The following is a 24,482-nucleotide window of genomic DNA, read 5'->3' as shown; positions in this document are numbered from 1 at the left end:
AAACGATTCGTGTCTTCAGAGATTTTGGTTTTCCAGAAATACATTATACAAGAGGTTAACCTTATGATTAAACACATCTCTGATAGCTGATACTCTCGGTGCCGGAGGTAAAGTATAAAACATACAGAATTAATCAAAGACAACTCGATACTCACGAAAAGATAGTGAGTGATCAACCTAACGTAGTTGCTCATTAGACTCTAAAACCACACTTCAAGGATGATGAGACCATGAAATTTTTAAATACAAAATACCAATCAACAGTCTTGGTAATCAGTAAGTTACAAACTCTTGCATACCTTCAGCAACACTGAAGCTGTCTTCCATACATCTATTACCATTTTTGAAGTTACTGATTATTTTAATGACTGCTTCTCAAAAGCCATTCCTTATCTACTAATAGTTTGTACAAACGTATTTTCATTGACTAGTTATATACAAACCAAAAGCATTTAGTTCATTTCGATTAGTTGAACACACGCAAATAAACGCAAAGAAACATCGTATAATAAAATGTAAGTAATAAAAAGCGAAAAGTATTTCGAATGTTTTTTTGAAGCATCATTAACGTCTAAAAATGTTAAATGCATATATGTATGTATTCCACTCACTAATTTGTACAGAACGTAAATACAACTGTTCAGCTTCTTTAAATCGATTCATATCGTAATTGTATAGACTAGCTAAATGACCAACACTTAAGCCAACTTCAAAATCTGTCGGTCCAAGTAAACGTTCTTTGATTTCAATAGCTCTTAAATGCATAATTTCTGCTTCCTTATCATATTTATTGAAATGATAAATAAATGTAAGGAAAAAAATAAAAGGAAACAGTCAAATGATAACTTTAATGGATTAAGAAACAAAAAAACAGATATAAACAAAAAGGAACAATGCAATATAGTGTAAAGTAAGGTTAATCGGAAAACCATTATAAGCAACACAATAGTGTGGTCAATATTTAGATATATTGGTTCAAAATCAATCATAGTGTATTTCTTCTGTATCCTACCTTCAACACTACTTCATGCAACTTGTTTCTTAGAGTTATATCTTCTTACCAAATCATATTTTCCGATAGTTAATCCTCTTCACAACAATCAATACAATCACTATATCAATTCATTTATAATTCACCATGTTAATTTAATCTCTTTGTGCTGATGTGCTAATGACACATTAGGCTGATATACATTTATGCCAGGGTCGATGTTGATTCTGACTGATAAGACTAAGTGAATTAAAAAAAGCCTTGAATACTTTGTTATTTTAAAATCCAAAATGTGAAAAAAAATCGAAATTAAAACAAAATGCTGAACGCTAACAACCATTCAGTACAATCAGTGCTGTAAGTTGATGATATAAATATTTGAAGTTCAATCATTAGATTACTGTTGGTTTAAATAGATTTTTTTGCTGCATTAGTAAGGACAGATAGTATCACTAACGCTTAGAAAACGCACTTGCCTTAAAGACTAAGTACAAGAAATTTTATTTGACTATTAAAGAATTTTTATTGAGATAATGGACAGATCAATGTTAGACCACAATTAAAAACCTGGATGGCCGTTCCATCATAGTATGAAACTTCACAGCAGTGTGTATCCACGATTCTGCAGGCAAGACTCGAACTCAGGGGCTTTAGTCTTGCACGAACACCTAAACTTCAGACCACTGAGCCGGCATCCGATGGTATTAATGTCTAACTTCAACCCACAATACTGAGTGACCATTTTCCATTGTCTTTGATAGGTAACTGCCTTACACCTGACAAGGTTGGGCTCGAGTCCCGCGTGCGGGAGCGTGAACACACATTGCTGAGGAGTCGTATGCTAGGACGAAACGGACGTCTAGTGCATCCAGGTTTTCAATGGCAGTCTAGTATTGATCGGTTAATGATCTCAATAAAAACTGGGCAATCTCCACAACTTTATACTGATATCACAGAATTGTATTAACATTTACTATTCAAAATAAAGACAACCACAGATAATGAGTGAAATTTTCAAATAAATGAATATATATATATATATATATATAGTTGAATCCATGAGTCGATTTAAACTAGACCACCATGGAAAACTTGGATGCACTGGACGACCGTTTCGTCCTAGTATGGGACTCCTCAGCAGTGTGCATCCAAGATCACGCACGCGCGACTCGAAACTAGGTCCTTGGCTCTCGTGCGCGAACGCTTAATCTCTAGACCAGTGAGCTGGCATCCAACGGTATTAATGTCTAACTTCAACCGGTCCACGATATTGCGCGACCGTTCACCATTGTCTTCAGTAACTGTCTCAGAACTGACGCGGTTGAACTCCACTGGTCACGACGGGATCGTGGATGCACACTACTGAGGAGGCCCATACTAGAACGAAATAGTTGTCCAGTGCTTCCAGGTTTTTCAGAGTGGTCTAGCTTAAATCGACTCATGAATTCAACTATTGAATTACAACAATTTCCATAAACCCTCATTCTGACAATATATATATATCAAAATGAACAAGAGATTTGAAAGATTATCTAAAATCATGTGATATGTTTCTTTTGATATATTCAGTAATATATAATGAACAAAAAAGAGATTAAAATAATAAAATACTTAGTAATGACTAGATTTATTTAGTTGATCAGTGATATATATCATTTTATCAATGTAGTTGAAATTCTAAGTCATCAGATAGGTAACATTTTATTTAGAATTAAATACTATTAGTAATAGACAGGAAGAATTAGACCTGATCATTCAATCTTAATATCATAGATTGATGCATGGTTCATAGAATTGGTTTTCAATAGTTATTTACATTTTAATTCATTTTAATCATGTCCAGTTTTGGAGTGTCATTAAAACAAAACAAAAAACGGTACTTTCCACTTCTGGCTAATTGTTACTTAAGCGTATATCAGTTTATTGGGAACTTTAGGCCAATAAATTGAAGTTGGAAAGTGATTTTTACTATTCTTATTGTTGTGGATGTTATATCCTCAGGAATCATCTAGTAAACCTTTTTTTGCAATTTAATTGTAGGAATTCGAATTTCTCATTTTCACACCAAGGGCCGAATTATTACCTTCAGTTCGTATTTCTCATTTGGAAGGACCTTAAACACCATTGATTCGTTTCCTCTTTTAGTTTTTCAATGACATTTTTGTATTGTATATATTACGCATGAGATGTGTGCTTCCGACTACTTGTGGAATAGACATTCCCCTTGGCTGAATCTGGTCTTCTCCTTCTAGTTAGCGGGGCTGGGGCGTAGTGGAATAAACGTAGCTCGTCCTGTTGTAGTGCTGCTGATTTTCGTTCCATTTTCCGGTTTTAGATGGTATTGTAAACTCTTTAAATATAGTAACTATCAATTCAGGTGATCGATTTTAAATTACAACAAACAGATACGCAATTCTCCTTCGTTATAATAACAACATTTTCTCTTGTTTCATTAAAAACAAAAGCTGGAACAAAAACTACTAATTCAATAGTAGAAATTAATGATCAACCAATAGTTCTCTGAAATTAAAACTACAGGGTAGTTTTTATAGGATATCATATAGAATCGCACATTCAGAATATCCAGGTCTCGCGTAAAGCAGTCCTAACTTTGACAAATTTCAGCATATCAAACTACTGGAAACGTCTCAACAAGTCAGTATGAAAAGAATATTTTTAATACTCTTGGTTAGTTTTGTAGATTTTCAGTCGATTAGAAAAAATAATATTCTGAGTAATCAGTACTAAACAGATATCTAATATTAAAGTAGACAGAAATGTAGATCCGTATGATAACTAAAGTTTACTATAATACCTATTTGCACACTTGGTAAAGCGTTATATATTGAAATAATGTAGAATCCAGTATCGTAAGGAAGTACCCTTAAAGGGATTGTTTAATTGTTTTGTCGATTCTTTGACCTTGTATTTATTTCTACTACACGGCAAAAATAAATATGTGTTATCTCGTACACGAGCATACTATATTTTTACTATACTGTAAGGTGCTACGAACAAACTAGCAAGTACACACACACGACCCACAAAGATGATGAAACCGATACATATAATATATCATTGTGCCATTTGCATAATATAATGTGATCATTCAAAACACTTTATTCAATTGGCTGTAAAACAACAAGATAGATTATAACGACCAACTTGAAAATCATTTTGTTTTGTGGTTGAAAAAGTTTAACTGTTATGATAAAGACAATATTAGTGTATAGTAAGTTTCGTTATTACCACATGAACCTAAATTTTTTAATGATATTATAAAACAAACCATATTATCAGTTTACTTAGAATAGATGGAAAGTGGTTAACAATAGAATCTATGACGCGTATTTCCTCCCAGATATGACTCGTTAGATGGATGTACCTGCATCACAAAATCCATAATCACTCTGGGACCTAAACTAATCGCCTTTTTCTTTAAATGTTAACACTGATACACATAGCCATTCAGTCTCGATTGCCTGCTCACTTGTGCAACAGGTATGTATTTTGATTTAATTCCTAATAGTCTAGATTATCCCGTTGTTGATGTTTTGACTGAATTTCGATCAGTCTTAAGTGGTCAGTCAGTCAGCTACAACGTAGGACCAGGCACATATGTGCATCGGTCAAAGTTGCCATACCTCATTAACACAATAAGATGAACACCGGATTCATAGGAGTACTTAATTCAATGGTGGTAATATATAAAAGAAAGATTGCATTTAAGGACATAGTACAGGGAGAAAGAATTAGTTCGTAGAAATAAAGATATGAAGCAATTTTAATCTCATAGTTTAATAGGAGACAGAGAGTGTATACGCCGACTCCATTGTGATAGATTCTGAGCCATATCACCCAGAGTCTCCAACCATTGGTTACGATAGTCATGCGGCATATGAAGAACCTGAGAAGACTGCCTCAATATAGCCATTACATCACGCGTTTATATAGAAAAGATAGAATGCGGTTAGAAGTGGTAATCGACAAAAGATGAACGAACACATGCCAATTAAAACTGATCGAAATCCAGTGAAAATGTCAACAATGGGATAATCAAAATAATCATAGAACAAATTACATAAACAGTCATTGTAAGGTATTTTCACTAGTCAGTACGATAGTAGTAATAGTTTTCCAACATGCATTGAATAAATAACACGCTTAAAATTATGTATATTTCAAAGCCTTTTAAATGAAAAAGTGGATGCAATGCGGGAGAAATTTCAGGTATATTATACCATCAAAAATATAGCATTACTAATCTATCTAAATATTAATTTATACGTTACAAAGCAATTACGCAGCAATAAGGCAATCGTCATTACAAGAGTAGGCAAAGAGAATAATACTGTTTTTAGAAGTGTATCGAACTACGAAAGAAAGGTTCAGAAGTAATTTCAAGGTAGACGTCATGAAAAAATTAGATTGATAAGATGTTCAAAACCCCCTAAACAAATTTCAGACAGAAACAAGCAAAACACTACACTTTATTCTGTCCTTGTCATGATTAGAAAGCAACTGATTCTGTGGATTTTATGTTCTATCGAAAATCCACAAAGTAAAATACTGTTAAGACACTTGTTAAGTCACCTATTCGAACCTATTTTTTTTGTTTTTGTGAGCGAAACTCATACAATTTGTGATGTCGCACAGTTTAATTTCCATACAGTCTTACAGTAAGACTTTCGGTGTGTAAGTCCTTTTTGAGTAAAGTAGAAAACTGTGTGAAAAAGACTTAAAACGGTATCAATAAATAGATTAGTTACTACTTAAACTTACTTTGTTATTTTGCATTGATTGGTAGAGTCGACCAAGGTTACCAAAATGTTTTGCAGTTTGAATATTCCATAATCCATAAGTCTGTAAAATTAAAAAAAGACAGACAGTTGTAAAACCGAAATTTAATACGAAACATTTAAACGAACAATGAACAGCAGCTTACTATCATAGTTAGTACCCAATACTGTATTCATAATGTAAGCTTAACTGAAGTAGGACTATAAGCAAAACAAAGCTATCAAATAGTTTTGACCCCAAACGTACACGGTTATACATACATTACATGCAAGATCGATACAACTGACACAACACTAAACAACCATCATCAAATAAATACATAATAAGGGCCTCGAATAGATTCAATAGATTTGCTATAATAGAGCTAGAGATGAATTAAATTTCACGACATTGATAGTAAACACGTCTTGATGGAATAAAAACTGAATTTTTTTTCTTTCCTTTATGTTATTATGCCTAATTGTAATTAATTTATGTTTGGGAGTACAATATTTCGGAAATATTCGACCAAAAACGGATCATAACAAGATTTTCAAGAATACCATTTTTATATTTTTGAACGTAAATATGAGCATAATGTTTCATATAGAATCCTGAAACTTGTATCCTTAGTGTGTGATTGATTCTTAAAGACATCTCAAAACAAATACCCGGAAAATAATTGCTGTACTATAATCTGTAGGAAATCTCACAAATTTTCTACATTTCCTTTGTATTTTGAGTTGCAAGACATCGATATTTAAAGAACTATCCATAATAATAATAATAATAATAATAATAATAATAATAATAATAATAATGATAATAATAATAATAATAATGTCTGCTATGAGTCTTTTGTGTTATTGCATCAGGTTTTCAATTGGCGCAACAAAGTATTTATACATAACAATCTGTTACCATGACGTAAACAAAATAATACGAAACAAAAGGAAATTTTACAAGAAAATAAAAACCCACAAATCAATTCAAAATGTATTTAGAACTATACTTAGAAATTATAAAACTTGATGAAAAATAAAAATATTTATGTAAAGATGATTTCTATTACAAAGCGATATTAGTTAAGGAATCATTGAGAAAAAAAGCATGTAATTTGGATAAGTTAATAATACACTGATTTTATGTAAACATATAAGATAAACAAAACCAAAAACATAATATTGAATAAAGCTAAAAATAATAATAACCATTACGAAGTGTAAAAATAGAGTAAACTGTTTTAAAAACAACACAAAAATGAAACATGTTATACAAAAAACATTAGTAATAATCTAAAATGGTATAATATCTATATGTAAATGAATATGTTAAAATTAAATATGATGATCCATTGTATTTTTTGAGTTGTTTGAATGGGACTCTCTATCACGAGAAGAATTGAAAATCTGAGGTATAAAGGATAGACTACATATTGTAAACTGCCCCCAAATGCCCTGGTATGGCCGACAGTGAGATGGGCCCGCCCTCCCTGTCGAAATGCTCTCACACGGCCACAAGTATACAGCCTCTGTCAGGGAAGTCCTACTCACTGCCTACTCGTGGCGGGGGTGTTGTTTACGAAAATGAGAGGACGAAAAGCGAATGTCCGGCGCTTTAACCGGATCCCAAACCAATGGTGCACATGGGCTCCGGTATCCTCAGGGAACAAATGGGGTAGGAACCAATCGTTGGTCACCGGCTTAGGACTTGGGGAATTTCCTAACGAAGTTAGTCATTAGTGAGCACATGATCACATTAGAAGTCGTAACCAGTGAAGTTCAACCATGTAAGGTGTGAGGAATGTAACCACCGTAGAAAATGGAAGACGATTGTGTAATATCGCGAAAGGAATAATAAATCTATATTCCATCAAAGGTTATGAAATTTACACGATTTTGAGATTGAATTAAAAATTCGTCAACCAACCTATGAACAAATAAATGAAGATTACATAGCTTACTCGTTCACAAAGTTCTAACGATTCCATATGCAAATCACGTGCCAACTTCAAATCAGATCTTGTTCTAGATGGATCATTATCATCAATAGCAATTTCTTCAATTATCAAAGCTGGAGATAGTTGATAGAAAAAAGCAATATTGATAATATTTCGTTATTAAAGGCTATGCAAATATTCGACCAACACAAGATAGTGTAAAAGACATTAAAAAATATTTTTGTTAACAATCGAAAGTATAACCATTTATTTATCAGTAATCTGAAAGAATATAAAAGATGAGAAGAAGGCAGGGAGAACATTCTCTTTGGAATATACAAAACAAGTAAATACAAATGATTACTGAGAAAAGATTTCGTAAGAAATACAGAAACAAGAGTTTTATTTCGTTATCGTACACAAATGTTAGTTATTCAGATAATATTCGGAATTAAGTAATATGAACAAAATTGGAAAGACGGCATTTAGAATTTTCAAGGGAATGGTCTAAGCTTAGTAATGATTACATTGAGTTTAAAATAACTCTCAACAAATGAATAAAAACGAATGTGATATGATTTATAAACTATAAATACGGTGTTATAATGAGAGTTGGATGGTGGTTAACAGTGGAATCCAGGACATTAATGGAAAGAATCAAACAACCTATACAAATAAACGATAGATAGGTGTTCATTAATAGTTGTTCATAGGCAGTATCGAAAGTAAATACTTTGATTTATATGAATAAAAATGCTACACCGTGATCAAGGTATCAATTCATGAATGCAACGTTATTAATGTAAGACTTACTACTATGATACTAGCCTAATGTTCAATCCAAAATAAGCTTGGGTGTGGTTTAAATTAAACCATCGGTTAAAAGTCATGTGCTTTAAATATTATCAGATAACTATTAGACTTATGAAAGTATACTGCTTTGAATGAATGAAAAAAGAACAAAAGTTTAACCTAAATAAAAACATTTTCATCGAGAAATCAATTCTTCGCTTGTTTTAGTTGAAGGGATTATGTGGAGATCGGTTTGATCTGCTGATTGTATGCAACACAGAATAATCCGAATCGGGATAAGATTGGAAATCAGGAAGCACTAGGCAGCTATCTAGTATTAGTATAGAACTCTTCAGGGGTGAGTATTGAAGACCTTCAGGTCTCGCAACGAACGCACAATTCTTAGAAGCATTAAGTATCCGATAGTTTAGTTCTAACATTAATCAATTTGCGATATAGAGCAATGGTCATCCAATGCAAGTGAAAACAAACTGTTTCACTCTCGACATGTTTTAAATCGCTCATTTCTCTAAACAATCTACAAAACTTGGAAATGTTCAGTCAAACTAAGGAAATTAATTACAATGAATTGTCTCGATTAGAAAACAGGGATAAATTGTTAAGATTAAGGTGTTGATGATGAACATTTCTAAAAATTCAAGGAACTGTTGAGATATAAGAGAACAATCACAAGAAACGTTTAAAATGATAAATGATTAAGAAATGTATTGCGGTTCATACAAATTTTTCGTCAGGTTCTAACGCTGATCATATTTGACTGACTGAAACAACTCAAACTAACATGTGTCTAGATGATTCAATAGTGTTAAAACCTAAAACTATCTAGATTTTCCATTGTTTTTTGAAACATTACAGTTTACACATTATAAATTGTTACTTTAAACTAAGTCACGCTATCTTGACCTCAGGTATCACATGATTATTAATCCATGCATGTCACACACACAAACAGCTTATATATTTATGCAATTATGGTATCTATAACGTACGATTAAAACGGATTTCTTCATGTCATACTGCCATTATATTCTACGTGTACTTTTAACAGAATCCGTGCACTACAATATGAAAATACGAACAAGTTTAAGGAGCTTTGAATCACGCTTATTGAATGAGGGCTAGTGATAGTATATGGATATCTAAATGACATGGAATCTGAAACTAAAATCTAATGATTGAAATCCAAGTGGTATCATCCCTAAAATGCTAGTTCACTAAATGAAAACTTTAATACGCGAATGACTATTATTATAATTATAAACTAATAATTACTCAACACTGAAAAACTTAAAACAAACTGGCTATTTCTATCATCAGATTTTATTTGATTTACTGAGTACATGTAAATTAATAGATCCATATAAAGTTGATGCAAAGTAGATAATATTCTACTTCTTCAGTATTCTCATAGAGCATTTAGTACAGAGACATTAGTTTCACAATGATTTTCTGATCGACACCAACTAAACTCTAATGATATGGTTATTGCTTTCTTTTTGTTGAGAAGTGTACTACTCTTTAAAAATGTAACCGAAAAATAATAACCAGTGTACATTCTTAAACTGAGTGAGTACCATGGTGTCAGACATCATACAACTCGCATTCGGAATGGTTTATATTTAAGGACACCCTGAAATTTGCATCCTTATCCAAGTTGTTTTCCCTATATTATCAACGGTTAAAGCCATAAAAGCTTTTGATATTATTTCCCTTCTAACTAGTTGGTATCAAGTACAGACATAACACAAGTCCAATCAAACAATAAACATGTTGTGTTCAACATTGAATTGAAATTTTGATTTGAGTAGGTACAACTGAGTCAAAACACTTTTTAAGCTTAGTTGCTGAAGAATCTCTTCAAAGCATACTTTATATGTCGTACATAATTTTTAGCAAGACAAAAAAGTATACTTCAGTAGTACCTAAAAAGGTAAAGTTGAGTGGCACTATAATATATTTGTTGAATGTAATCAAAAACTGAAACATTAAACAGGTTGCGGATGCTTAAAACAAACTGAAGTTGAACACATCTGTTTGAATGACAATTCTATCATGAAACTCTGTAAGATAATACTGCTTATTAAAATATTTGTTAACATAATTCAATGTGGAAGAGAAGTTAGATGGAAAAAACAAACAACGATTGACCTTCATTTATAGTCATTGGACATAGATTATGAAATCTGAATCTGTCTTTCAAAATGTAGTCACGATATAGTGTTACCATCGACTTAAATACATTGATGAGAATACTAATATTCACATAGAGAAGTTTGAAGTTTGTTCGGAAAAGATAAATTTTCCTTTTTTTTGACTGTTTCCACACGAAAACTCATTTTTTATTTTTAAAAGGTTGTTTTATAAAATTAGTGTATTTATTTACAACAATTTGGTAGTATGCAATGTATGCATGATATGTACTAATTACTCGACCGAATAATTATTACATAGCATCAGCTGAATATGTTACACCATGAAACAATTCATAAATTACTAAATACCATTCTTTTCTAAGTGTAACTAGACACAACTAACAACTATAATTTACCTTTTACTCGACTCGCTGAAGCTGCTTGCATACAAACACCATAATTCAAACGACGAAGCATTAGGCCAGCTATCTCGGCACAATTTAATGCGTAACCGAAATCACCTGATGTATATTCAAGGACATAATGTGCATAAGCTATTGCTTCCAGTGCTAAAGCAACCATAATACTAGCACCGGGTAAATAATTCAGTATTAGTGCTAAAGCAATCTGCCAAAAAAAAATAGACAAACAGGAGGGGGGTAAGGGATAGTCAATCAATAATAACAAAAACCGGCATGACGAGAGGAAAAACACTGTAGCATTACAAGTTTAATCAGTAAGACCGAAGAAATGATGAACAAATCCAATTCATCAATCAACTATGCAGAACAAAGAAAAATATTCTAAGTTGCATAAACTACAATAAGTGAGGTAGAGATGATAGTGTTAGCTCAGAATCAATTGTCTAGTAGTTTTAAACAAAGGTGTACTTTCGCCGTATATAATCTAAAATGATAATTAATCTTATTAAGTGAACTGAGAAAAAAAAACATCATGAATAAAAGTTGTGTTTAAAAATTAGTGTGCATGTAAATATTTTCTGTCGTAACTTTTGCGTTCTAAGCTGACAAGCCAAATACAACGTGGTCAGTATATTGAGTTATTCATATTAATGAATTAAAATTTCCAATATTGAGTCAACTTTAGATTCAGAACACACTTGTGATTCTGTGAAAATATAATCTGACTCATTCACCAGGTACGGGCTACATTTTAAATATAAAAACAATTATATTACACAGTTACTGAAACTGAAGTAGGTGTGTAAATCCGAATGAGAATGTCCACAATTAGTACAGACTATAAAAATAATGCAGTCAAGACTAGTCAAGCTGATAAAGAAACAATTAAATAGTCACATGTGTTTAAAATGTATAGAGATATGATTTCAGAACTAATCGCCATATAAATCAGTACAAAGTAGTAAACAGATAGAAATAAAATGGTACATTTAATAATTGCATAGTTTTCTAGTACAGTATATGAAGTACAAACATGTTGAGATTTGTACAAATTTGTCATATAAATAGGAGTAATTATATTGAACAAAATACTATAAAATAAGTAGCACCTCAGGAAAACCAATAATGGTTGAAAGTTAAAGATTTTGTTATGAGACATGTTAATTATAATGTAAAATGCAATCATCACCTGATAATTTATGAAGTGACTAAATTCATGATTATGAACACTCTTATTATAATAAATCATTGAAAATACAGTAAGTTTTCATAGGAAAATAATCAATTGAACCTAGTCAGAAATAGTCACCAGTACAATTTAGCATATTTCGGATTAAAATATACAAAAAAAGAATAAGAAATTTAAATAGATACAGAACAAGTCAAAATAACAGTATCAACGAAGTAACTAAAACAAAATACAGATAATAAAATGAGAAAAAAGAAGCAGGAATGAAATGAACAAATAAACAAATGGAAGTTTTAAAAAGGGATAAATAAAGAATGTATTTACATCACTGTGACTGATTTCCAGTCATGTTAAACATGATCTCAAATCATACAGTCAACCAGGAAGTCTATATATTTGAACACGGCTTATAATGATCTTTATTACTTATTCTCTTTAATTAATTATTATGAATGGGATAGAAACAAAGTATTTATAAATTAAAATGAGAGATAATTTCAAACACTAAGACTTGATACTTTATAGAAAATTGAGTAAGCAGTAGACTACTCTAGATAAATTCAATAAATATCACAGAGACATTATCAATTGAAGTACCACAATTCATTTTATGTCCATGAAAAATACTCCGAAGTTTAGAATTATTATTATTTAGTGCGAAATCTTCATATGATGAAATTACAGAAGGACTACAAATATGATTCCATCTTAAATGGTTTAAACCATTTTAATGAGAAGTAGAAAATATTACTCTTAGAAATCATACATGTTTTTTTATAAGGTTGAAAATTTAGAATATTTAAGGTAACTGGAATATCTATTACACAGAATAAACTATAAACATAAACTAGGTTCATCGTTTGATTTACAATCTGTAATAACATGTAAACAAGCATGAAACGTAAGTTCAAAACTTCCGATAAACAGAATTTTACTACTAAAAAAATAAGAGTATATCAAAGGTAGTATAATTGTACACATTTTGTTTCTTTCAAGAAAAATTACTATATTATATGCATCGTAATCTTTTTGATAAGTCTTGCGAATTGAACGCTATATTCGTTTCCTAAGCTATTCTGTAACCCCCAAGCTAGAACTATACAGAGACCTGAACACAAGAGAGAAGACGCAAAGTATGCGAGAAAATACTTTACTCCAAGGTTCGTTTTTTTTTTTTACAGAAAACACGGGTATTTATAGATGTTAACATTTGTTAAATCAACATCATATTTTAGCCAATCCGCTAAAAGACAAATTATTCTACTGACCAATAGTAGCACGCCACGTTGACATTCTAGAAGGCTCCATCATGCTCTGATTGTCTAGGACTCTTCGGCTCCTCTAGGGCCTCTGGAGGCTCCATTGCAGTTCTCGGGAAGCCGACTCAACACTTTTAATATTAAGACTTTAGTTATAACTACTAACAAATTCAAAATATAGATTCAATGTACCAGTAATAAAACTTTGACATTGAAAGTAGTAACACCAATTCTAGACTACGATGACAGATTCACTGAATCTTCACATACTAATCACAATTATACTTCATTAGGATTAGAAAATTCAGGCAAAACAAATATCTGGTAATCATATGTGGCTTTTAAATAACTATAAATGTCTAATGACATCAGTCTATGGTAAAGACTGCATGTTTAGAAATAATCCATTCTATCAAACTGATTTATATTACAGTCTAGTAAATTATTTATGATTAAAAAGGGAAAACAAGACGAATTTGGATAAATAATCAAGTATTTAATAATAATAACAACCACTATTATCATTATTATATTAAAACAAAACAAGCACTACGTCTTGTTTTGATTTACAAAATAAGAATTGTGAACAATTATTATTATCATTGTTATTATTATTATAGTCTTGACGATACAATACAACTAATGCACGATTATAGTCATGCCTGCTTATCACATTTGTATAACATGATAGATAGATAAACAGAAACAAAAAAATGATACACAACTTAATAAACAATGCAAAACGAACCCGATAAATTTCTGCTGCTTTACGTGTTTTATCTGTATTCAGCATTAAACACCCATATTCAATAAGTAGATTAGCATATATCAGATTACGATAACCATTAACAGATCTGTTGGGAGAGAGACAGAAAGAGAGAAAATAGATTATCTAATACGAATACAGAGAGTGATGAAAACATATCGAAAAATATTTGGTGAAAAATCCTCCAAAACTTAAATACCATTTCAAGGTTATTTAGTCATAAAAAGAAGGAGGCATTACAAATTGAATAGTTATAGCACAAATACTACACCCAAAACACTTCATATGCGATTTTTAAAAATAAACAAATCAAATGAACGAATCTGTGTTTGTAATATAATGTAGAGTTAGACAGACTTCAAATATTAGCGGAAAAAAACATTCTATAATTATCAGTCTAGGTGAACAATGCTTCAACGCATTTTCAATAACATGCAGTCACATTACTGTATGGACAGTTAAATAATATTGATGTGACGAATGCAGATACTGTACCTTGAATACTTCTTTTGTGCGGCGAGGGTGTTGTTTACGAAACTAAGAGGATGAAAAGCGGATGTTTGACCCTCTAACCGGGTTGGTGGACATGAAGGATAAACCTAGGGAAGTTAGAAAACCCTGATTCCAAACCAATGATGTACATGGGTCAAAGATCCTGAGGAAACCAATGGCTTACGAACATAATGTTGATCACTGGCTACCATGGGACTGCATCTCCTAACGTTGCTCCACTGCCTTGTAGGTTAGAGCTTTAGGTCAAGGGCTTGGGGAGTGCCTCCCCTAAGAAAACTACCTGCCTCGGTTTGAGCGCCCAGGCAGTATTCCGACCCTCACACAAATCAAGTGACAAAGTGTAACACATATCTAATTGGTGCCTCCTTGTACCAATGTTTATGCGCTTGAATAAATAAATAAAAGAATACTGAAATATGGGTGTAGTTTTTAATCGTTATACGAACCTAAACTTGGATATTGACTTGGTCATAAAAATCAATCATTATTTAAACACCAACAACGACAATAGTCGACATTGAACAGAACTATTTTAAATGTTGAAGCAAGAATGAAAAGCAAATACGATAAGAAGTGCTTTGGTTGTTGTCATTTTAAAACTATAAAAAGGTCAATATAAGTAAATGTTTTTAAACTTGGAAGATTTTAGAGAAAAACGTATTTCGATCACAATATATACACTGTAAATATATATATATATATATATATATATATATATATATATATATATAGTGATATAGGAATTGATGTATAAGTCATGAAAAATAACAAATTAGACAACCATAGCTGTTTCATCAAAGGAATAATAATACAGTTTTAATGTCATATTTGTTTATTTTTTAACCAATAATCTTACAAAACAGTCCAGTATATAAATAAATTGAAATAAATATTCAGAAAGATATCCGATTTTGTCAAGAAGAAAACAATATATTTGATTCAGTAATTAGTGTTATTTCTCAATGAGAATTTAACAATGAAAACAAAACTTTAGTGAAGAAACAATAGATGTAATCACCTAGTATTAATTTTGATCGTAACGTGGATGTATAGTGTATTAATATGTATCATCCAACAACATGAATACACAAAAGACTGATAATAGAGGTAATATAATTTACTAAGGTAATGTTGCTACTTCCTTTCTCTCTTTATATGTACGATATATTAACTAGAAATGATACTTGTTATTCAATAAAAAGAAAAGTTGTAAATTGCTTTCTCTGTATTCATCAGTATCTTTACAGTTAAAAAAAAATACTATTCAACAACCTAATCCACTTGGATCAAGTTTCCAATCAGTATCAATTAATCATTCATAACAAAGTAGATGGATCCATGTGTTCTTTGTATCTATGTGTCAAATTTATATGAGAGGGGTATTTCATTGTGATATTTAAAAAAATGATGGTCTTTAATTTAATACAACCAAAGAAACTAACTACTGTTATAATCTAACGTCACCATATCTATTTAGTCTTGTATGATACCTACACAGATCCATACTAGTAATATTAAACAGATAGTTGTCGTATTAATGAGATGAATGTAGCAATAGCTGAGTAACGAATAAATACGCATAAATAGAAGTTAGAATATGACTAAACATTTGAACGTGTATGTGAATAGGTGAAATGATAAGGACTATAATTTAATTATTATAAATGTAATGTAGTTGACTTAAGGTCTGTAAAGTTATATTTACTACAGAAACCATTAGAATATGTCATAGTGAGTAGAACATAAGGTATTGATTATTATGGAAAACAGTCAGATGTAAAATACGTAAATGTTGACAGACAAATTAAAGTTTCTTTTTTTACCTACATGTAATAAAGTCTATCGATTAAAGTAATAATGGAGTAAAGTTGATCAAAAATTTAAAATAAACATAGGGAATGTATGTATATATATTTAACTAACACTTCAGGATTCAACCAAGAAAAAATGAAACAGACATCAATATATGTCTTTTATGGGAAAACATTTAACAGCCTCTTATAAACAAAGTACAAAGTATTTGAATTTCTTTGCACGTTCTACGAGTATATTCATTGGAAATCAAAATAAAAACAAGAAAATCTGGTTTGTTTGTGAACACAAAAAATTATTATTGACTCATTTGCCATGTACAGATTCGTGTACCTGATTTCCAGTCAAACTTTGAGTATGAGAGCCAGCAATACTACGGTGTATGCTACCTATGTTGACAAATATAAGCAGTATGTAGCACCAATCGGGAATGAAATGCTAACCAGCAGAAGACTGAGATGATTATAGAGAACAGGAGAGAAAACAGATAGCAATTGTAATGACAACAGTATAGAAGGAATCATGAAACACGTAAAGAACAACTGAAGAAAGATGGGCAAATAATGTATTTAATGCGTGGTTTTCATATCTTATGAAAGCACTCTGTAATTTTGCACCAAAATAATTGGTTATCCCCGCCAAGTCTTCGTTCACTACAATATTATACCCGGTTGATCAAACCGAAATAGATGGAGCTTTATCTGGTTTTATCTATTGCTTACACTGGTGCGCCCCCAAATGCCCTGGTACGGCCGACAGTGAGGAGAATCCGCTCTCCCTCTCGAAATACTCTCACATGGCCGCGCGTATACAGCCTCTCCCAGGGAAGTCCTACCCATTGCCTTCTCGTGGCGGGGGTGTTGTTTACGAAAATGAGAGGACGAAAAGTGAATGTCCGGCGCTTTAACCGGATCACAAACCAATGGTGCACATGGGCTCCAGTATCCTGAGGGAACAAATGGCGTATGAACCAGTTTCTTGGTCGCCGGCTACCATGGGACTGCATCTCCTTACGATGCTCCACTGCTTTGTGGGTTAGACCTTTAGGTCAAAGACTCAGAGTGTGGCCTCCTAAGATAACCACCTGCTTCGGTCTGGGCACTCGGGCGGTATAACAGCCCACACACAAATATGATGAACTGCCTATAATTATGGAAACTACCTTACTTGCTTCAACTAACAATCAAATTATTATTATTATTATTATTATTATTATTATTATTATTATTATTATTATTATTATTTACCACATTATTCACACTCTCTTATACTTATACAGCGACTCGTCTTTGGTGAAAATTCGATTGTATCTAAACGTTCTCGAGTCACTGTCCGGTTAGAAATTGTATGTTACCACTGAATATGAGTACTGAAGCAGTTTTTCTGAAACCACGTGCACCATTCAAACTGGCTGTCTTCAACGTTCGCACACTTATGCAGGTCGGACAACAGATAGGGCTGGCTATGTATTTAGAAAGTCTTAATATCAACATCTGTTGTCTATCCGAGACCCGTATTCAAGACTCTGGCCAAGTGCTACAAATTCGCTCTCCATTTGTCACTTCAAAAGCTTGTTTTACGTGCGCTTATCCGGGGACCCTGTGGCATCTTCGTCTGGTCTCGCTGGCATTGGTGTCGCATTGAGCGCTAGAGCTGAGGCAGCACTAATCGATTGGATCCCCATTAACAGTCGGTTATGTGCTGGTAGATTAGAGAGTTCCATCAAAGTGAGAAGAAATCGGCGTGAGAAACGATGTCTTTTCGTCATCTCCGCCTATGCCCCGACAGATTGCAGCCCGGATGCAATCAAGGATGAGTTTTACCACCAGTTATCAGTTCTTCTCCAGAAAGTGCGTTCGACAGATATTGTAGTACTAGCCGGAGACTTGAATGCTCAGGTCGGGCGTCTAGGCAAAGAAGAGAATCGTTTAGGTGGCCGATGGGGACTTGTTGGTCACAGGACAGATAACGGGGACCGTCTACTGCAACTGTGCACAGACAACAACCTGTTTCTGGATAGCACTAACTTTCGGCACAGTCATCGACGATGTGCCACCTGGCGTCCTCCCTCTGCATCTCAAGCCTGGATTCAGATTGATCACATCGCGATCAGCTACCGCTGGCGTGGTTGTGTACAAGACTGCCGCTCCGTTTGGAGTACCTATCTGGACTCTGACCATGCCTTGGTCTGCGCCAATCTTACCTTACTTTTCAGTGGCCAACGAAGAGACCGCCACCAACGGATTGATGTTAGCAAGCTGGTTGTAACTTCTGTGGCTAGTAAGTATCGAACCGAGCTAGTTTCTTGGCTAGCTACCATTCCACCGAAAAGCATAGATGAGTATTGGTTGGAATTACATGACGCCATGAAAATGGGGGGTACAGTCAGTTGTGGGTTCGCGAAACGTCTCGCTTATAAGCACTGGGTTTATTCAGGTTCCTTACAACTCATCGAGACCCGTCGTTCTACTCCGAGTGACCGTGAGTTTGACCACAAACAAAGGCTGTTACGTAATGAAATTGGACAAAGCTTCCGTAAAGACCGAGAAGCCTGGTGGTCGGAGCGTGCTAATGAGCTAGAAGCAGCAGGTGCATCTGGTAACTACCGGAAGCTCTTCCAACTCATCCGAGCCACTGGCGGCAAAAAGTCTGGTGTGAGCGAAAAAATCTGCGAGGATGATGGGATGCCAATCACTAACATCCATCGATGTCTTGGACGGTGGGCAGAGTTCTTCGAAGGGCAGTTCAACAGACCTGCTGGTCCAGCAACATCGGCCGAACTACCATGCCCTCCATGGACGGTGACGACTGATCCACCAAATGAGGCGGAACTCTATAAGGAACTCTAACTCTTGAAGCGCTACAAATCACTGGGCCCAGATGACTTACCTCCGGCTCTTTTTAGAGATGTTGATGACTTTCTAGCTATTGGACGTTGTTTACGAAGGTCTGGAAGCTAGAGAGTGTTCCAACGTCATGGAGTGAGTCGATAGTTGTCCCTATCTTTAAAAAATGTTCACATCGTTTCTGTAACAACTGTCGGGGGATAAGTCTACTTCCGATTGCGTCCAAACTATTGGCTTCCGTCATACTTCGTAGGTTGTTCAAAACCCGAGAAAGATTGACTCGCGAGGAGCAGGCTGGTTTTCGTTCTGGTCGAGGATGTATTGATCATATCTTCACCCTCCGCCAAATGTTAGAACATCGTCATACTTATCGCAGGCCAACAATCGTAGTGTTTCTTGACATAAGGGCTGCCTTCGATTCGTTGGACAGGACTGTTCTCTGGGATTGTCTATTGAAGAAGGATGTGCCTGAGAAGTTTATTAACATCTTAGAGGCCCTATATACAAACACCTCAGGCAGAGTGAGGGCATACAACCACCTCTCTCGATTGTTCCATTCGAGCAGTGGGGTTAGTCAGGGTTGCCCAATCTCACCATTCCTCTTCAACTTTGCCATCGATGACATTCTGGAAACAGCTCTGATGAATGTAAGTAATGGCGGTGTGGATCCGTTGCCTGGAGAAAGACTTCTCGACCTTGAGTATGCGGACGATATTGTCTTACTGTGCGATAATGCCCAAGCCATGCAATCCGCACTTAATCAGTTGGCAATCAGTGCAAAGTACTTCTACAAGACTGGCAGGATTCTAATCCTGTACTCACCCTGGATGGTGAGCAGATAGAAGTAGTCGAGAAGTTCGTGTATCTGGGTAGCTGTATGAGTGCTGGTGGGGGTGTGAGTGATGAGATCAATGCGCGTATAGTGAAAGCCAGAGTGGCTTATGCCAATCTGGGCCACCTTTGGCACCTTCGTGATGTTAGTCTGGCTGTAAAAGGTCGGATCTACCATACTACCTTACACCAATCTCTTCGTTATTGTTCTCTTTTTTTACGCTCCTTACCTTCTTTTTTCTCTTCGAATTCTCATTGTTTTGTGTGGCGCATATATATTGGCGCTCTCTTGTACCAATATTTATGTGTTCAAATAAGATAAAATAAATACACTGGTGCACCAAGTACATCATTCTCCACGAGAAAGCTTTCGTCACAAAAAGAGTAATTAGTCTGATAAACTACCAGTGAACATTTAGTATAATAAAACTATCTCAAAACTGCATTTTTTTAAAAACATATTAAAGATTGTACCAGTAAAAGTTTGCTTCAAAGCAACATTTGTTTAAACTTACTATGTAACGTGAAATTTTAAAAATCATTCAGGTTAAAAATGACTCAGAGTCATCAACTTGTCAGTTAGTCTGCACATATATTTGAAAATTACAGCATTGGGTAAATAACCACTAAGTTTCAGTGACCTTCAAGAATATCTGAATGTTTGATCGTGGGAAAACTGCAGTCCTTCTACAAACAACGCTATAACCACTGTTTTACTTTTGAAATTTAGGTATAAAAATATATGAAAAGGAAGATATGATAAGGAAAGAGAGCTATGTATACAGACCTCGAACTCTACAGATCATTTGCTGATTTTTTTACAATAACCCTCGTCTTCTCATTGTATTATTCCCATATTCATCGGTTGACTACTTCAGTTGATCTAATTTGAGGCCCGACAAATTCCTTACGTTCCCCCGAGAGAGAGAATACCGTTTTCCAAAGTTCGATGTAATCCGTCAACAATGTCACAATTTCATTGTCACATAATCATAGACTTATGTTGGAGTTATCTATGGAAATAATGAAAATTTTACAACAGTTTACAGTTTTACTTTATTCGTCAGTGTTGCCCTGAATAAACTTAGCATGGTGATACTGACGATTGACATCTTAAGAAGTTAAATAAATGATCTTTTCGATCCCTATGGCTAATTAACGCGAAAATTTCAAATGGTCGATCAAACTTAGAATTTTTCATGATCCACTAATCAATTAGCATAATCTTAAAGCAATGCGTTCCACAAATTCTCCAAATAAAACAAATTGACTAGTGAATTAATAATGGTTCACAAGACATATATACAGTTTATACTAATTAGATGTATAAATTTTAACTTCAATACTAGAATTTTAAATCACGACCTAGTGAAAAATTGAATATTATATAATAATCGCTTTCGTTTATTTGTATGAACTATTTGATAGGCTGGGTCAACCATACGTATTAGTTCAAGGCTAACGGATGCATATTAATGATCGAAATTCGGTCCAATGATCCAGAGGTAGATATACGCTGTTGGTTAGAAAACAGGCTTAATTCTTTGAAGGACGAATATCTTCATTAATGAATGAGTCAGTACATACATTTAGACTCGACTTAGTCAATAGAGTCTTCCTACTTAGTCTTGAGTTTCTGACTCAAACAGCATGTGTATCAGTACTGCAATCAGACGACCGCCCAAAACAGCATTATCGTATGCTGGTACATAACTAAGGTATTTAATTAAAAGGAAACAGTCGCCAAGAACAAAATTATGAGTTAGACTAAAGTTTGAATTTAGCGTCTATGGACTTATGATACCATGTGTCTGTTATGACCTTGACTGATTTAATGAGTTTAAACCAGTTTCAACTAGCAATTTCATAAAGGTGCCCCTCTACTAAGCTGATCGATGAAAACTTGAAGGCCAAAGATAATTCACGAAATAGGAAAAGAATTAGAACCTTACAACATAAAGGTTAGTTAATTTAAGGAACCATCGGCAGAATAGATTAAGTCTAAGGTAGATATAATAAACTAATAGAATAAATAACACCTGATGATATAAAACAACTGGTCACAATACTATACACAATTAGGCCAATATTATTTTTTTAAAAAGAATTGTGTTGCTAAAAAGTTATCAATAACACTAGACATACCTGGTATACACTAATGCATGTTGAATAATTCTTAACCCTAAGCTATATTTTCTTTTGATGATACATACTTTGCACATAATACGAAGAACTTCAACTGTAACATGAGGAGACGGTGGTGTACCGTGATTGAAACATAGTTCTAACTGTTCAATAGCCAACAAAGTAAAATGAAAAGCAATCTGATAGTGACACATGGAATAATGATAAGTTGCCAGTTGGGCATTCATATAAGCACTAGTGGATATACATGTATCAAGATTACCATCCAACAGGTTGAACACAACTTCGGAGGTCGAATAAACAGTTGGAAAGTAGGACTGAATAAAAAAGAAATTCGAAAGAAACCAGAAAACATATATTAATGAACAATAAGTAAGAACTGAAAAAAGTACAAGGAACATAAGTCATGAAGTAAGGTCATGAAAAAAGATGAATTTTGGGATGAAATAAAACACTTGACTGATATTTTTAGATTTTGTTGACACAAACTGGAAGGTTGAATTACGGTGAGAAACATGAAAATATTTGACGGCGACTTTTAATATAACAACTCAGAATATTTAAATTCTCAAGACAAGTATTTGACTGGAAATTGATTAAATGTTTTGACACCCAAAAATATAGATACCATATTAGCAGAACGTTGAGTAATACATTGCAGCTCAGTAATAAAAATTCGGCTACAAAGTTTCTTTTGTTTATTTACGGTAAGATCCTCTTTACAAAATGCTTAAGTCCGTTTAGGATAACATCAACTAGACTATTGGTATAGCTAGCGACAGGTATTAGTGAATGGTTTCATTATAGGCTTCAACATATGTGGTTATTGAGTCTCGCAAAACAGGTTTTATGGAGACATCAAATTCTGATCAGTGTTTTTTGGCATACGTACATCCTGTATCTATTACATCGATATAACCCTAATATCACAAGTATTTAACAGTGGAATCTGGTACCTGCATTTCGGACGACATGAGACTTGTTAATCGGATGTACCTCCATTTGAGTGTTGATGTACATATTAGTACATGTACAAAATACCGTCCACTTTAAACGCGTTCCTTGACTCTGTTGCTCAGTAGACAAAGTTTCGGAATTTGAAGCGAGCCCGAATCCCAATATTTTATCTATTTATTTGAACACATAAATATTAGTACAAAGATGAATCGAATAGATATACGCCACGCAAGTCACTTGATTTGTATGTGTGCTGTGATACTGCCTGGGTGCCCAAAACGAAGCAGGTGAATATCAATATCAATATTCAGATGCAGGAAAATACACCTGAAAAAGTCCCGAATGGGACGGAACGCTCAGTTTGGACTCCTAAAATAGCTACAACCCATCTTTTCCACGTAACTGTAAAGTAAACGTTGTTGAAATTCAGAAAGTTATTCAATATATTTATTCTTGAAAATGCAGAGACAACCGCCTATTCAAGGTATAATAGATTAAACACGTTAAAGATCGATTTAAGCAGTGTTCAACAAAATCTTGTGAATAAAAAAGTTGGGCTATGATACTAATGGGGTGCCCAGACCGAAGTCTTGAGTAATAATATAACTAATTAAAATAGAAGTTTAAAAAACCAGTTTTATGCATGTACTTTAAGAATTTGAAATAACGAGTTAGACAGATAAATATTGATGGTAGAATATAAAAACATACATCTGAAATTAAAGACGCCGGTCGAGTTGTAAGCGTTTCTAATACACAAGGAGACTCATCACCGGCAGGTCCAAGAATTCTGATAGAAGGAGACGAAGTACCTTCAGAAATCTCATCAGATGATCGAGAAGCCGATAATCCGATAGAAACATAAGCATTTTGAGAAGTATTCTCCAGGCTAACTGGTAACAAGGAATAGTCAAAATTATTCATATTCATTGACTTAGCCATCAACAACCTCGACTTCCACATCGACTTTAGTAAATCGGGTGCTTCATGTTGGAAAACTTGTTGATCTTCAGGTTCTAAGTACATGTTATGCGCATTCATCGCTCGAAGCATACTAATAATAAGATTTAAAGCATGTAAATACAAAG

General features: G+C 33.7%; 1 protein-coding gene across 3 annotated transcripts in view; it reads right to left on the bottom strand.

Annotated features, from left to right (window-relative positions):
- The window catches only part of APPBP2_1 (Amyloid protein-binding protein 2), a 44,241-nt gene that overhangs the window by 6,489 nt on the left and 13,270 nt on the right, over nucleotides 1–24,482 (bottom strand). The window contains exons 5-12 of one of the 3 annotated variants that reach the window (XM_051214940.1): nucleotides 24,106–24,448; nucleotides 22,438–22,754; nucleotides 20,808–21,305; nucleotides 14,273–14,378; nucleotides 11,071–11,281; nucleotides 7,734–7,843; nucleotides 5,774–5,854; nucleotides 612–777 (exon numbers count right to left, since the gene is read on the bottom strand). In XM_051214940.1, the coding sequence (XP_051068125.1) occupies nucleotides 21,302–21,305; nucleotides 22,438–22,754; nucleotides 24,106–24,448 (664 nt within the window). In that variant the 3' untranslated portion in view covers nucleotides 612–777; nucleotides 5,774–5,854; nucleotides 7,734–7,843; ... (1 more) ...; nucleotides 14,273–14,378; nucleotides 20,808–21,301. Of the gene's footprint in view, nucleotides 1–611; nucleotides 778–5,773; nucleotides 5,855–7,733; nucleotides 7,844–11,070; nucleotides 11,282–14,272; nucleotides 14,379–15,708; nucleotides 17,657–20,807; nucleotides 21,306–22,437; nucleotides 22,755–24,105; nucleotides 24,449–24,482 lie in introns of those variants that run through there. The other 2 variants (XM_051214941.1, XM_051214939.1) reach the window with 2 other exon arrangements.

This window comes from Schistosoma haematobium, chromosome 2 (assembly GCF_000699445.3).
Source record: "Schistosoma haematobium chromosome 2, whole genome shotgun sequence".
Taxonomy (NCBI): Eukaryota; Metazoa; Platyhelminthes; class Trematoda; order Strigeidida; family Schistosomatidae; genus Schistosoma; species Schistosoma haematobium.
Note: the sequence above shows the minus strand (reverse complement) of the source record. Positions and strands in the feature narration are given on the sequence as shown.